Source organism: Hemitrygon akajei, chromosome 10 (genome assembly GCF_048418815.1).
Source record: "Hemitrygon akajei chromosome 10, sHemAka1.3, whole genome shotgun sequence".
Lineage (NCBI taxonomy): Eukaryota > Metazoa > Chordata > Chondrichthyes > Myliobatiformes > Dasyatidae > Hemitrygon > Hemitrygon akajei.
The window spans coordinates 72936330-72951258 of NC_133133.1; the positions used below are offsets into that span (position 1 = coordinate 72936330).

At 39.9% G+C, this 14929-nt stretch overlaps 1 protein-coding gene across 1 annotated transcript; it reads right to left on the reverse strand.

Annotated features, from left to right (window-relative positions):
* Positions 1–644: 644 nt before the first annotated feature.
* taf9 (TAF9 RNA polymerase II, TATA box binding protein (TBP)-associated factor) lies at positions 645–14322 on the reverse strand. Its single transcript, XM_073058455.1, has 7 exons — positions 14191–14322; positions 9824–9905; positions 9023–9159; positions 8800–8934; positions 8630–8714; positions 2816–2926; positions 645–1465 (listed from the first exon to the last, which is right to left on the reverse strand). The coding sequence occupies exons 1-7, from the start codon at positions 14224–14226 to the stop codon at positions 1296–1298; spliced, it is 756 nt and encodes a 251-aa protein (XP_072914556.1). The 5' UTR covers positions 14227–14322; the 3' UTR covers positions 645–1295.
* Between the last annotated feature and the right edge of the window lie 607 nt (positions 14323–14929).

Consider the following 14929-nt stretch of genomic DNA (forward strand, 5'->3'; position numbering starts at 1 on the left):
AAAACCCAATTTTCATTTGCCTCTTTGATAACGTATTGCACCTTTATATATACTGGCATAACCTCCCTATGCTTATATTTTGTGCCAATGATGATAAAGGGAAGCATGCTACAATGTCCCTTTTACCTTAATTAAAATTTAATTAAGCATTAATTAAGCTTTGATAAGATAATTAAGACACATAAAGATGTTGACTGACAGTTTTGGTTCACTGTTTCAAGCACTGGGATGTACTTCATTCTGCCTTTAGCTTTGCTTCATACTGAAGACTAGTAACCAAAGGAGAAATATTGTCAAATCTTTGAGCATCTTTTAGCAATAGGATGGTAAAGAGAATATGAAAATATTATTAATAATTAACTTACGATTGGTCATTCCAAAGGATTTCCAGATTTAGAATATCTTAATAATAGAACAATTTTGCTTTAAGATTTAAAATTTTTATCCAGAGTTAAATCTCAATGCAAATCAGAACAGTCATTGTAAAGTATGCTTCAAATTAGTAAGAAACTTGTATTACTGTTAAGAACGAGTTCCTTGTTATATAAAAAAGGCAATGAACTGTAATCTAGCCTCGAAAAGAAATCCAAAAATAATTCCAGTGTTACAAGAAACTAAGTTAAGTAATGAAACATGACATTGGATTGATACTGAAATTTACTTTACTAAGTAGAGATAACAAACCAAAAGGTTATTTCACAAAAGACTGATTCATTATACAATAGCATTGTATCATAATACAACTGGAACAAGTGAATAAAGTAGCAGAAAATGTATACTTTACAAAATAAACAGATGTGAATTTGATACCAGCAATAAAACCAATTTCTTAAGCCATTTAGATACAGGGATACCGACAACAATTTGCTCAAATAAAAGGAAAATGAAAAATCAACATAATCCAGATTCAGCGCTCAGAAATGATTACGGTAATTGTGGAAATGGTTCTCACGTTAAAAGTAATTTACATACAGAAAATGAGAACAAACATAAAATAATTTAGAAATAAGCCGATGGCAAGGAGTGACCCAAGGCTTCTGTTGCTCATGGTTTGAACAGTTCTTCACTGGCATTTTAATTTAAACGGAAAAGCAGCCTTACCATATTCTAAGTGTTGCACTGGCATAACAAAACTGAATTGGTTTGACATTATTGAATGCATCCTCAGCCCATCCAAACTGATGACCTGCAAACAACCTCAAACTGAAGTCTGTAGAGAATTTTGGGCACCTGAGAGTCTTAAAATATTTGCTTTACTTTGAAAGTAACTTAGCAAGGTTGGTTATATCCATTTTTTAGGAAGCATCGTAGTCATCATCATCTTCGTGTTTCCGTTTCAATGGGTTTAACTCAGTGGTGCTACTTGAGTTTGAGACCATGTTCGTTGTGATAAGAATATTTTTTGAGCCAATCAGAGATGGATTTATCAGTACATTTTGGACTGAAGTTGTTGAGATTCCTGTGGCTGCAAGATAAAAGTGTGCAACATTTAGAGAATCAATCTTTAAAAAAAAAAATCACATTTACAAAAAGCAAAGTAATTCAAATAAAACAAAAGCAGCAATGGAATTATATAGTTATTAGTAGATTTAAATTTATTTTTTGACCCAGACAGAAATCTTACTGCAAAAGAACAAGACATCTTCATTTTAGTTCTTGTATCAGTTGATGCAGCAGTCTTGAAAGATATACTCGAGAAAATACATGCAAATCACATTCATGACTTAAATTCTCTGCTGACCTAATCGACTGATAGTCTAAACTGGTTGCTGACAAAGAATAGATAATTGCTCCAAAAAAAACTAAATTCAGTTAGACTAGAAGAACAAGATTGCCTATCAACTCTATCCTGATTCCCCTCTGACCTACCTTCACTAGAGATAATCTACAGTAACCAATTACTCTAACAGAAACCAAAGTATGCTGGGTAAGGCAAAATGGTCACAAGGAGAATGTAGAATCGCTACATAAAGATCATCTGATGCCAATCTGTTCAAGGTCTTCTGCTCCTATGTCATATGGTCTAAATACAAGGAAATAATTCTCCGTATTTGAAACATAGAAAACCTACAGCACAATACAAGCCCTTTGGGCTACAATGCTATGTCGAACATGTACTTACTTTAGAAATTACCTAGGGTTACCCACAGCCCTCTATTTTTCTAAGCTCCATGTACCTTCCAGGAGTCTCTTAAAAGACCCTATCGTATCCACCTCCACCACTGTCGCTGGCAGCCCGTTCCATGCATTCACCACTCTGCGTAAAAAACTTACCCCTGACATCTCCTCTGTACCAACTTCCAAGCACCTTAAACCTGTGCCCTCTAATGTTAGCCATTTCAGATTTGAGGGGGGGGGGGGGGGGGGGGGGGGAGAGCCTCTGACTATCCACACGATCAATGTCTCTCATCATCTTATACACCTCTATCAGGTCACCTCTCATCTTATTTGATTATACTATGGGAGGCCATTCAGCCCATCAAGTCTAAGCTGGCCACAGTGTTTCCATCAATCCTGCCCCCCGACCCCCAACTTATTTGCCTGTAACTTATCTTCTCAGAGGCCCATCAACTCCAACAATTCTCCTCATAGGAGCCAATTAACCTACCACCATGCCTTTGATTACCAGAGGAAACAACAGCAAATGGAGGAAATTCAAGTAGGCATAGGGAGAACATGCAATTGAGATCAGTAATAGGTCACTGGTGCTGTGTAACAGCAGCATGAATATACCAGATTGATGCATTGTATCTAGTGCCACTGCCTGTTATGAATTGCCAATTCCATTCTTCTAATTCACAAATTTCAACTTTACCTGGTTTAACTGTAGCTTGTGAAGAAGGGATCTGTACTGTAAATCTCTGTCCAGCTAATGATGCAGGAGTTCCAACTTTTGCAGTTACTGCCACTGTTTGTGATGGAGTACCTACAAAATCAAATTTAATTAATCCCAAATATGTAGAAATACATTCAACTTCTCTGAAAGTTGTATGAAAACATTCACATCTTATATCAAGCAGTAGTAAAACAAAGCAATTGGACCTGCTGTGTTGTCTAGGAGCTGTTTCGCCACTCATCCCAGAGGCTTCCTCAGTTCTAATGCAAGGTGGGTAGTTTTGCAGTTTATAAACTCTGAGTAGTTTAAAGGTATAGCTATCACATGAGGGTCGTTAGAGAGTCGTAGAGGTAATGTGCAAGTCATTAGTCTTACCTTTGCATGAATACAAATGTGAACTGTCATGGAGACACTGGGATAGAGATGTTAGAACTGCATTGTAAGTAGCTGATAAGGCAGTGCCATACACTTACGATGTTTAACAACCCTCATGTGATTGCTATACAACACAGAGTTTATAAGCCAGAAAACTACCCACCATGGATTCGAACTGAAGAAGCCTCTCAGGCTACGTCCACACTAGACCGGATAAATCTGTAACCGAAAAAGCTTCGTCCACCCTAAAACGGCGTTATCATCCCCCGAAACCGGAGCTTTTCAGAAACGCTTTCCAGGGTGGGTATTTTTGAAAACACTGCTCGGGCAGATCAGGGTGGATGGGGTAACTGGAGAAATCTGAAACGCTGTCAGACGACAGCACGTTATTTCATTGTTTTCTTAAACGCAACCTAACAATTTCAGAACAGACGGCAACAAAACTGACGCCAGAAGAGTTAGAAATGTATTCACCAAATACTTTGACCCATGACTTACTGAATAAATAAGTATACTCACTTTGCCCTGTTTTCTGTCCTTGCTTGTAAGAAGGTGGTTTACCTATTTATGCAAGTACTTCTCTGACAATAGATATATAACAGCCTAATGTAACATTGTACGGAAATACAAGATAATACTGATGCAGATATGTTTTACACATTTAACAAGGTGCTTTATTAATGCAACAGAGTTCGTCAGTTTTTCAATGTTCATCATCAGCCAGGTCAATCTGTCCGTGAACTCCCTGTCGGTTGCCTCCGTACGCTCCAGTATTTGTTTTTTTTTACTTTTAAGTTCTCCTGCGTGGAAGCCAACAGCTGTCCGTCGTTTTAAGTTTTTCTACTCTGTAACTCCACAAACACGCACTTTTACGGCGAGATTCGACACCAAACATGACGCTTGTTTTCGGTAGATGTGTCCTGTACATGTGCAGGAGGAGGAGATTCACCAAAATCTCCGTTTCAATGTGGATACAGATATTTTTAAAAACGCATAGTGTGGACGTAGCCTCAGACGAGTGGCGAAACATCTTCTAGGCAACACATCAAGTACAGTTGCCATGATTTACTACTGCTTGATATACAATGACCTAGACATATTCACATCTTATATTCACTGAAACATTCTATTAAGTCAACAGTATAATCAAAAAGGAAAAAGCCAAAAACTGTTGAAAGTTGAATCTGTAATGAGACGCCTCTATTTATATTTGAGGTAAACAATTGGTCACCTTATTTATTTTCCCTCCCATATACAATATGTTGCTAGTTGGTCACTACCTGTCCATCTTACCAAATGATAAATGACAAATGAAATACCTAAAAGAGATAAAGCAACATTTCGGTAGCATTTAACACATGTTCCAAATTGCGTAATAAATCACTTTCTTTGCTACAAATAATCAAGGATACAGTTGATGCTACATAGATAATTCCAGGATTTTGACCCAGTGATGATATGTTTCCAAGCAGTTCACAAAAACTTCAGCAAGGATAAACAAGATATCTTAATGAATTGTTGGCCATTTTGACTTGTATTGGTGGATACCTGTCATCCATGCACATCATTTTAAACTTATTAGAAATAAATTCTGTAGAAAGACTATTGTATTTCTGTTGAAATACAATTCTGTACACCACTACACTTGCAATTTTAAGGGATATTAAGATTAATAAATATAGCTGAGGGCTATGAAAACACTCCGCAAGGACACACCAGTCTCATGGGAAATTAATGGTTAATCATATAACAAAAAATAAAGCAAGTATCTACAATATGAGAACTAACCCATAAATATAACCATATAACAATTAGAGCACGGAAACAGGCCATCTCGGCCCTTCTAGTCCGTGCCAAACACTTACTCTCACCTAGCCCCACCTACCCACACTCAGCCCATAACCCTCCATTCCTTTCCTGTCCATATACCCATCCAATTTTTTTTTAAATGACAATATCGAACCTGCCTCTACCACTTCTACTGGAAGCTCATTCCACACAGCTACTACTTTCTGAGTAAAGAAGTTCCCCCTCGTGTTACCCCTAAACTATTGCCCCCTAACTCTCAACTCATGTCCTGTTTGAATCTCCCCTACTCTCAATGGAAAAGGCATATCCATGTCAACTCTATTTATCCCCCTCATAATTTTAAATACCTCTATCAAGTCCTCCCTCAACCTTCTACACTCCAAAGAATAAGACCTAACTCGTTCAACCTTTCTCTGTAACTTAGGTGCTGAAACCCAGGTAACATTCTAGTAAATCTCTTCTGTACTCTCTCTATTTTGTTGACATCTTTCCCATAATTCGGTGACCAGAACTATACACAATACTCCAAATTTGGCCTCACCAATGCCTCGTATAATTTTAACATTACATCCCAACTCCTATACTCAATGCTCTGATTTATAAAGGCCAGCATACCAAAAGCTTTCTTCACCACCCTATCCACATGAGATTCCACCTTCAGGGAACAATGCACCATTATTCCTAGATCACTCTGTTCTACTGCATTCTTCAATGCCCTACCATGTACCATGTATAGATTATTCCTACCAAAATGTAGCACCTCACACTTATCAGCATTAAATTCCATCTGCCATCTTTCAGCCCACTCTTCTAACTGGTCTAAATCTCTCTGCAAGCTTTGAAAACCTACTTCATTATCCACAATGCCACCTATCTTAGTATCATCTGCATACTTACTAATCCAATTTACCACCCCATCACCCAGATCATTAATGTATATGACAAACAACACTGGACCCAGTACAGATCCCTGAGGCACACCACTAGTCACCGGCCTCCAACCTGACAAACAGTTATCCACCACTACTCTCTGGCATCTCCCATCCAGCCACTGTTGAATCAAGTTTTCTACTTCAACGTTAATACCTAACGATTGAACCTTCCTAACTAGCCTTCCATGTGGAACCTTGTCAAAGGCCTTACTGAAGTCCATATAGACAACATTCACTGCTTTACTCTCGTCAACTTTCCTAGTAACCTCTTCAAAAAGTTCAATAAGATTTGTCAAACATGACCTTCCACGCACAAATCCATGTTGACTGTTCCTAATCAGACCCTGTCTATCCAGATAATTATATATACCATCTCTAAGAATACTTTCCATTAATTTACCCACCACTGACGTCAAACTTACTGGCCGATAATTGCTAGGTTTACTCTTAGAACCCTTTTTAAGCAACAGAACCACATGAGCAATATGCCAATCCTCCGGCACCATCCCCGTTTTTAATGACATTTGAAATATTTCTGTCAGAGCCCCTGCTATTTCTTCACTAACTTCCCTCAAGGTCCTAGGGAATATCCTGTCAGGACCCGGAGATTTATCCACTTTTATATTCCTTAAAAGCACCAGTACTTCCTCCTCTTTAATCGTCATAGTTTCCATAACTTCCGTACTTGTTTCCCTTACTTTACACAATTCAATATCCTTCTCTTTAGTGAAAACCAAAGAAAAGAAATCTCCCCCATCTCTTTCAGCTCTACACATAGCTGTCCACTCTGATTCTCTAAGGGACCAATTTTATCCCTCACTATCCTTTTGCTATTAATATGACTGCAGAAACCCTTTGGATTTATTTTCACCTTACTTGCCAAAGCAACCTCATATCTTCTTTTAGCTTTTCTAATTTCTTTCTTAAGATTCTTTTCACATTCTTTAAATTCCTCGAGCACCTCATTTACTCCATGCTGCCTATATTTATTGTAGATCTCTCTCTTTTTCCGAACCAAGTTTCCAATATTCCTTGAAAACCATGGCCCTCTCAAACTTTTAACCTTTCCTTTCAACCTAACAGGAACATAAAGATTCTGTACCCTCAAAATTTCAGCTTTAAATGACCTCCATTTCTCTATTACATCCTTCCCATAAAACAAATTGTCCCAATACACTCCTTCTAAATCCTTTCGCATCTCCTCAAAGTTAGCATTTCTCCAATCAAAAATCTCAACCCTAGATCCAGACCTATCCTTCCCCATAATTATATTGAAACTAACGGCATTGTGATCACTGGACCTGAAGTGCTCCCCAACACATACCTCCGTCATCTGACCTATCTCATTCCCTAACAGGAGATCCAACACTGCCCCTTCTCTTGTTCTTACCTCTATGTATTGCTGCAAAAAACTATCCTGCTCACATTTTACAAACTCCAAACCATCCAGTCCTTTTACAGAATGGGCTTCCCAGTCTATGTGTGGAAAATTTAAATCTCCCACAATCACAACCTTGGGCTTACTACAAATATCTGCTATCTCCCGTACTTTCACATTACCATCACCTGAAGAGTCTTGCACTTAAAATGTTAACTATTTCTCTTTCCATAGAAGCTGCTTGACCTGCTGAATTTTCAGTATTTTATGTTTCTATTTCTAATTTCTAGTGTCTGTAGTTTTTCCCCATTATAAATACTAATATTGTTTAAGAACACGTACTAATCAAGTTATTCAACTCCTAAACAAGTGTAGGATTAGAGTATATAATTGTTATTTTCATGTAATTTATTTTTTTCTAATGCTGCTTATATTTTTATATAATCACTTATGTGTAGTTTTTTCAGTAATGCTAGTAAAGCTGATTCTGTTTTCGAGAAACTTCTCACTTTCTGCAGCAGATGTCACACCACTTGAACCTAGCTATTTTATAGGTTATTTGTCAATGGAATGTTCTTTATCTCTACTCAGAGTATGAGACGACCATAATTTCTGTTTCTTTGTCTCTTTTTTTTTGTTTATTGTTTGTTCTTGTAACACTTAATTAAAAGACCACAATCACCGTTTTGCCTCATTCTTGCCTCTGAAGAACTTCCGAATCTGTATCACCAGATCGAACACAGGCCATTCAGCCAACTGAGTTCATACCATCCACTGAAAACATTTTTCCCCCTCTCACATCCCCATCAATTCCTCCACCCAATTTCCCTTTTTAGAAACACAGGGAACAATTTGGAGTAGCCATTTAACCAACCAACCAGCATGTATTTGGCACACGGGAGGAAATCAGAATGCCAAAGGGAAATCTGCACGGTCACATGGACTATGTGCTTAACGCAGTATAGTCATACAAAATGTTGGAGGAACTCAGCATCTCCAGGTTTTCTTGTTTGCAACATAGTCATAGACTGTTAATACACACATTTTTTCCCCTTAAAGTAAGGCCAAATGGATTGCACCATTCATGAAATAACCAATTTCAATTAACACATTAATACTTTCGTGTAGAAGGAACGCCAGAATTAGAACTTGACACTGATAATCCACAATGCTACTGTGATACAGGGAATTCCATTCTTCTTCTGCTATATTTTAAATATGGCAATGATTCGTTTAAGTTCAGATAGCAGATAGATACATTTAATAATAGATCGCTTATGCTGCAAGAATGTAACTTACCCAGTGTTGGTGTACTGGGTCGACTGGTGACACAAGCTCCGACACTTAGTCTAGGTACCGTTATTCTTCCAGCAGATGATGTTACCTTCAATGTTGGGGAATAAAAAATTAGTTCAGATATGCAAAGTTGTATCAGTATCAACTCCAAGAGGTACCATACCCATTCATACCTTTTTGTGCAATGACTTAAGTTTGTAGTTTGGAGCTGTTAGACAGTATCTGTCCGGTGGTAGCCTAGGCCCAGCATATGGTTTTATCAATGGTAGTGGGTTTTGATTCTTCTGTCGAGCAATCTCTAGCAGAAACTAAAGAGGTAATGAAAATTTAAAATGTTACTTAAATTTTGTTCTACTTATTACAATGAACTAAATCCTTTGACTGATCAATACTTACATCTCGAGGAGGAGGGGATGTAAACGAATGGTCCATTCGACACTGAATAGCCAGCCTTACATCATCTGCATCAACACTTGCCTTTTTCGCATGACTAGAATAAATTTTAGCATCTTCCAATATTGTAGTAACATATCCTGAAAGGTACAAAAACATGAAATGACTTCTTCCCATCTTATGTCATAGTCATCTCACTGCCTCTCTCTACAAATTCCTGGGGTGAGGAGACGGTGAGAGGACAGAGGGATTAAAATAAGGGGAGACAGGAGACTTCTGGTTTTAATAAAGGTGGTTTGGTAAATTGATGATCCTTACAAAAACTGGGTGGAACTAAAAATCTTTTAAGACACTTCTGTTTTAACTTAAGAGTAAAAGAAAGATTATAATAAATACAGTTTGAAAGGCTAGATTCCTCAGAAAAGAGCCTCTGCTATGGAATTAGAAAGCTTACTGTTCCCATATCATTGAACCATCCTCTAGATGTCTGAATCCTGCAAACTCTCCAAGTACCATCTAACACCCTGCCACATTCAATTTATTGCCATGATGTCAGAGTCCCCCATAATCTCAACGATCCAGTTAGTCCGTCATGTCAAGTGATATTAAATTACCTGCAACTGTCCCAACTCTATATACCCATTGCAACCTGCTCGTCAGTCAAGCTAACCATTTGCCAGGAAGCCTGTTGAAACATTTCAACTCAGTAAGACCTCCAAAACTCCATTCACACTTCTTACGCAAGTTCCCCCACCCTTGTGCTTCTTCAGATTCTGAGTTTATAAGTCTTGCATATTTACTTACGATAAGTAAATTCCAGCATTTGATTAATAACTCTTGGTTCATATTCAGTGATACCCATATCCTTTAGAATTTGAGCCATAACCTACAGAAAATATGAAACAGAAATAAGAGCTTCCCTTAGATTATAGAAGTTAACTTTGTATGTAATTCTTTTTGGTACCCTGAAGTACACCAAATGGTATTGTTAAATCCTAAATTATTAATAAGCCCAGTGAATTCAACATATTGGAATAATAAAACTAAAATCCTCAAAAACAATTCTGCTCAGTTTGCTAGCACAAACACCAGAAAATTGATTTGTTATGCAGAAAAACAGTGCCAACATAAGCAATAAATTCTCTATGGGTGGTTGATATCAGTGCAGACTCAGTAGGCAGTAGGACTTGTTTCCGTGCTGAAATTGTTTGATTCTGGATGGTCACAGCTCTGGCAATCTGAGCTCAATCGTGGCTCCAACATCTTCTGTGTGGAGTTTGCCTGTTCTCGTTATGACAGCATGAGTTTCCTTTGAATATTCTGGTTTCATACACATCCCAAAAAACATGCTGGCTGTAGGTTAAATGACACACTAAATTGCCCACAGCATGTAGGTGAGTAGCGGAATCTAAAGAAAATTTATGAGAATATGGAGAGAATTACCGAGGAAACAAGTAGGGAATGAGTTTGCTCTGCAAATGAATATTGTCGGGTAAAGTGCCAGGATTTAAACCCAGCAAGTATGTAGGGTAGATACGAAAGATACAAGTTGAGTAGTCTTCAATGAGGAGAGAAATCTAATACTCCATGCACCAGGACTTCTTGTCCTTCTTGGTAGTACTGCTGTGAGAATAGGACAACCATGTCAGCTGTTTTTGATTAGCTTGGGCAACAACATTCTCTAGTCAGACACCCCCAGATATTTTGGCAAGGTCAGTTGGGATGGACTGGACTGGGATTTTATGGTGCCTGAATTCAGTATCCACAGGATTTGTCTGCCTTCTGTTACAATAAAATGGTTATGAAATAGTTATGGTACAACTAAGGCCATAAGACCTAGATGCCGAACTATGCCATTTAGCCCATCCTGTCTTCTCTCCATAACCTTTGACATCCTTTCTAATCAAGAACCTATCTACCTTTGCTTTAAATATGCTCAAGTACACGTGTCCGCAGCAATGAATTCCACCAATACACCACCATCAGGTTAAAGATGTTCCTGATCATCTCTGTTCTAAAGGGATGTTCTTCTATTCTGAGTCTATGCCCTCTGGTCCTAGACTCTTCCACTACTGGAAGCATCCTCTCCACGTTCACTCAATCTACATTTTTCAATACTTGGAATGCTTGTGTGATTAGCAACCACCGCCCCCCCCCCACCCCCCCGGCCATCCTTCTAAACTGCAGTGAGTGTGGGCCCAGACCCATCAAACGCTGCTCATATGTTAACCCTTTCATTCTCCGGAATCATTCTCATAAACCTCCTCTGGACCCTCTCTAATACCAGCACATCATTTCTTAGATATGGGACCCTAAACTACCTTATAAAGCCTCAGAGTAACATTCTTGCTGTTATATTCTAGTCCTCTCAAAATGAATGCTAACATTACATTTGCCTTTCTTACCACTGACGTAACCTGCAATTTAACCTTTAGGACTCCTGCACTTGGATGCCCAAGCCCCTTAGCAGCTCTGATTTCTGAATTAGCTCCTCTTTAGAAAATAGGCTATGCCTTTATTCCCTCCACAAAAGGGCATGAACATACACTTCCCTATAGTATATTCCATCTACCACCTCTTTGACCATTCTCCTAATCTCTCCAAATCCAAATGCAGACTCCCTGGTTCCACAACACTACCTGCCCCACCACCTATCTGAGTGGCCTGCTAGACTAATGCAGAAGGCAGTTAAGAGATCAGTATTTTACCTAGATTGAGGGGGAGGAAGAGGAAGGGAGTGGAGAGAGGAACTGGATTCGTAGAAAATGCCCATATCATTATTTTCCCTAATGTGAAGCCATATCACCTGGGTACACGACAAGAATCATGAGTCAGAAAATAATTTTATGTATACTAATTATATTAATTTTGTGAAAACAATTTTTATCCCATATGTCAGATTTTTGGGTAGTAATTTGTGAACTTTGTTAGGGCAATTTTTCCATAACAACAGTGGCCGTGGTGATGCAGGTGTTGCCTATACTGGCTGGACCAAGTGAGGATCACAGATTTTGTCCCTTTGTATACTGATGGATTTTCTACAGCAAAACAATATCATGGTCTATTATTAATTAGTACTCTTTCAGAATAAGCAAATTTAAAGACCAAGTTTGCTTACTAGAGTCACATTCCAGCTGGTTAGTTTATAACACAACAGCATGAGCAATGAATTATCCAAATTCTGGTAAATATCACTCCCTCTATTCTCTCCTGATTACCCAAATAATTCTAAACTCATCCAGCCTCCATCATCCTGTTTCTTTCCCCTCCTCACCTTCCTCATTTGACTCCGTGCCCCGCCTTCCTCTTGACAGATTCCAGCATCTTCGGCCCTTTGTCACTTCCACCCATCACCTGCCAGTTTCTGTCACTATTTCAATTCTCTCTTTCTCCATCAACCCACCACCACTCATCACCTGGATACACCTTAAGCTTGGTCCAAACTTTTCCTCACATTTTTAAAAGATTGGCTATCTTCCCTCTATCTTTTAGTCCAGGTGCAAGGTCCTGACCCATAATGTTGACTGTCCCATTTCCCTCTGCAGATGCAACCTAACCCACTGAGTTCCTCCAGCATCGTTTTACGCTTCAAATTCTAGCATCTTCAGTCTTGTGTTTTTAAGGTCAGCACACCTCTTGAAGGTAAACCAATGGACACTAATCCAATATCTGGTTATTTGTTTTTAATTTGATTCATCAACGAACCAATCAAATATGTGGAGGGCTGTCAGAGGTTACAGTGGGACATTGACAGGATGCAAAACTGGACTGAGAAGTGGCAAATGGCATTCAACGCAGATAAGTGTGAGGTGGCTCATTTTGGTAAGTCAAATATGATGGCAGAGTATAGTATTAATGGTAAGACTCTTGGTAGTGTGGAGGATCAGAGAGACCTTGGGGTCCATGTCCAAAGGATATTCAAAGCTACTGACCATGCAGGGTACCCAAACTTTTGCTTTGGGCCCTTTTCCTTTTTTGTTATTTTGAAACTGTAAAAGATGGAAATAAAGTAATCTTGCTTAAAATATTAAAGAAATGTGTCATCTTTAACTTTATGCCTTTTGGAAATCAGGTCATCTTTTACTCGCTTAGCTATTCACAGTAACAAAAATTTTGACCAGAGGTGCCCAAACTTTTGCATGCCTCTGTAAGACTCTTGGCAGTGTGGACGATCAGAGGGATCTTGGGGTCTGAGTCCATAGGACACTCAAAGCTACTGCACAAGTTGACTCTGTGGTTAAGACAGCATATGGTGAGCTTAGGAGCCGAGAGGTAATGTTGCAGCTATATAGGACCCTGGTCAGACCCCACTTGGAGTACTATGCTCAGTTCTGGTCGCCTCACTAAAGGAAGGACGTGGAAACCATAAAAAGAGTGCAAAGGAGATTTACAAGGATGTTGCCTGGATTGGGGAACATGTCTTCTGAAAACAGGTTGAGTAAACTCGGCCTTTTCTCCTTGGAGCAACGAAGGATGAGAGGTGACCTGATAGAGGTGTATAAAATAATGAGAGGCATTGGTCGTGTGGATAGTCAGAGGCTTTTCCCCCAGGGTGGAAGTGGCTAGCACGAGAGGGCACAGTTTTAAGGTGCTTGGAAGTAGGTACAGAGGAGATATCAGGGGTAAGTGGACGACCATTCCTACTGACGTGACTAGGACTCATATTAGTTAAAAAGGGATGCAGCATACTTTGACTCTACAACGAAGATGATCCATCAGCCTTAATTTTATCATTCAAAGTCAAAAGATAAAGTCGAGTTTATTGCACACAAGTACTCTTATACATAGGACACTTGTTTGCAGGAGTAGCATCAGATAAGGCAACATTCACAAGTATAAATTAAACATAAATTGTCGCTCAAGTCAGCAACTTCGGTGGTCTGAGGCCTCATGTCAAAGTGCTGCCACGATCTGGGAGTAACCAAGTAACTACTGTACCGCGCTGTCAGACCGTGTGGACCCGGGCTTGCAACCACGGAACAGGCGCCCAGCCGGGAACAACGCCGCGACCAGAATCCCCGTTTTTGCGCGCGTTTTCTACAAGCACCGATCCTCCTCGCTGCTGAGCAAGGAATACACCTCACCGAGCGGCCTACAGCGTGTTCCGAACCGGCAACTCGCCGCGGTGGAGGTTTACGGTGTCGCGAACACTCCGGGAATCAAATCCCTACCTGCGCATCCCGCGGAACGCTCTTGGGCGCCGCCATCGTCGTCCAGCAACTCGCTTCCGTCAGCGCTGCGTGTGACGTCTTCACGTACCAGTCAAAGGTTGCCGAGGGCGGGGTCAGTGGCTAGAGTACCGGCTGTCGGGCGCAAAACACGCTCCGGATGCTGGAGGAGGTCAGCAGGTCAGGGAGCATCTATGGAGGAGAATAAATAGTCAACGATTCGGGCCGAGGCCCTTCTCCAAGGGCAGAAGCCAGAATAAGGAGGAGGGAGGGAGGGGAAAGGAATACAAATCTGCAGATGAGGGGGGGAGGGGATCAAGGAAGTCAAGTCACTTTTTATTGTCATTTCCACCATAACTGCTGGTACAGTACACAGTAAAAACGAGACAACGTTTTTCAGGACCATGGTGCGACATAAGCAGTACAAAAACTACATTGAACTACGTAAAAACAACACAAAACTATACTAGACTACAGACCTACGCAGGACTGCAAAAGTGCACAAAGCAGTACAGGCATTACAATAAATAATAAGACACAAAGTCCTGATGAAGGATCTCGACCCAAAACATTGACTGCTCATTTCAACGGATGCTGCCCGACCTGCTGAGTTCATCCAGCTTGTTTGTACGTGTGGTGTAAATGTCCGTGATGGCAGGAAGAGAGACCCCGATGATCTTCTCAGCTGACCTCACTATCCACTGCAGGGTCTTGCGATCCGAGATGGTGCAATTCCCAAACC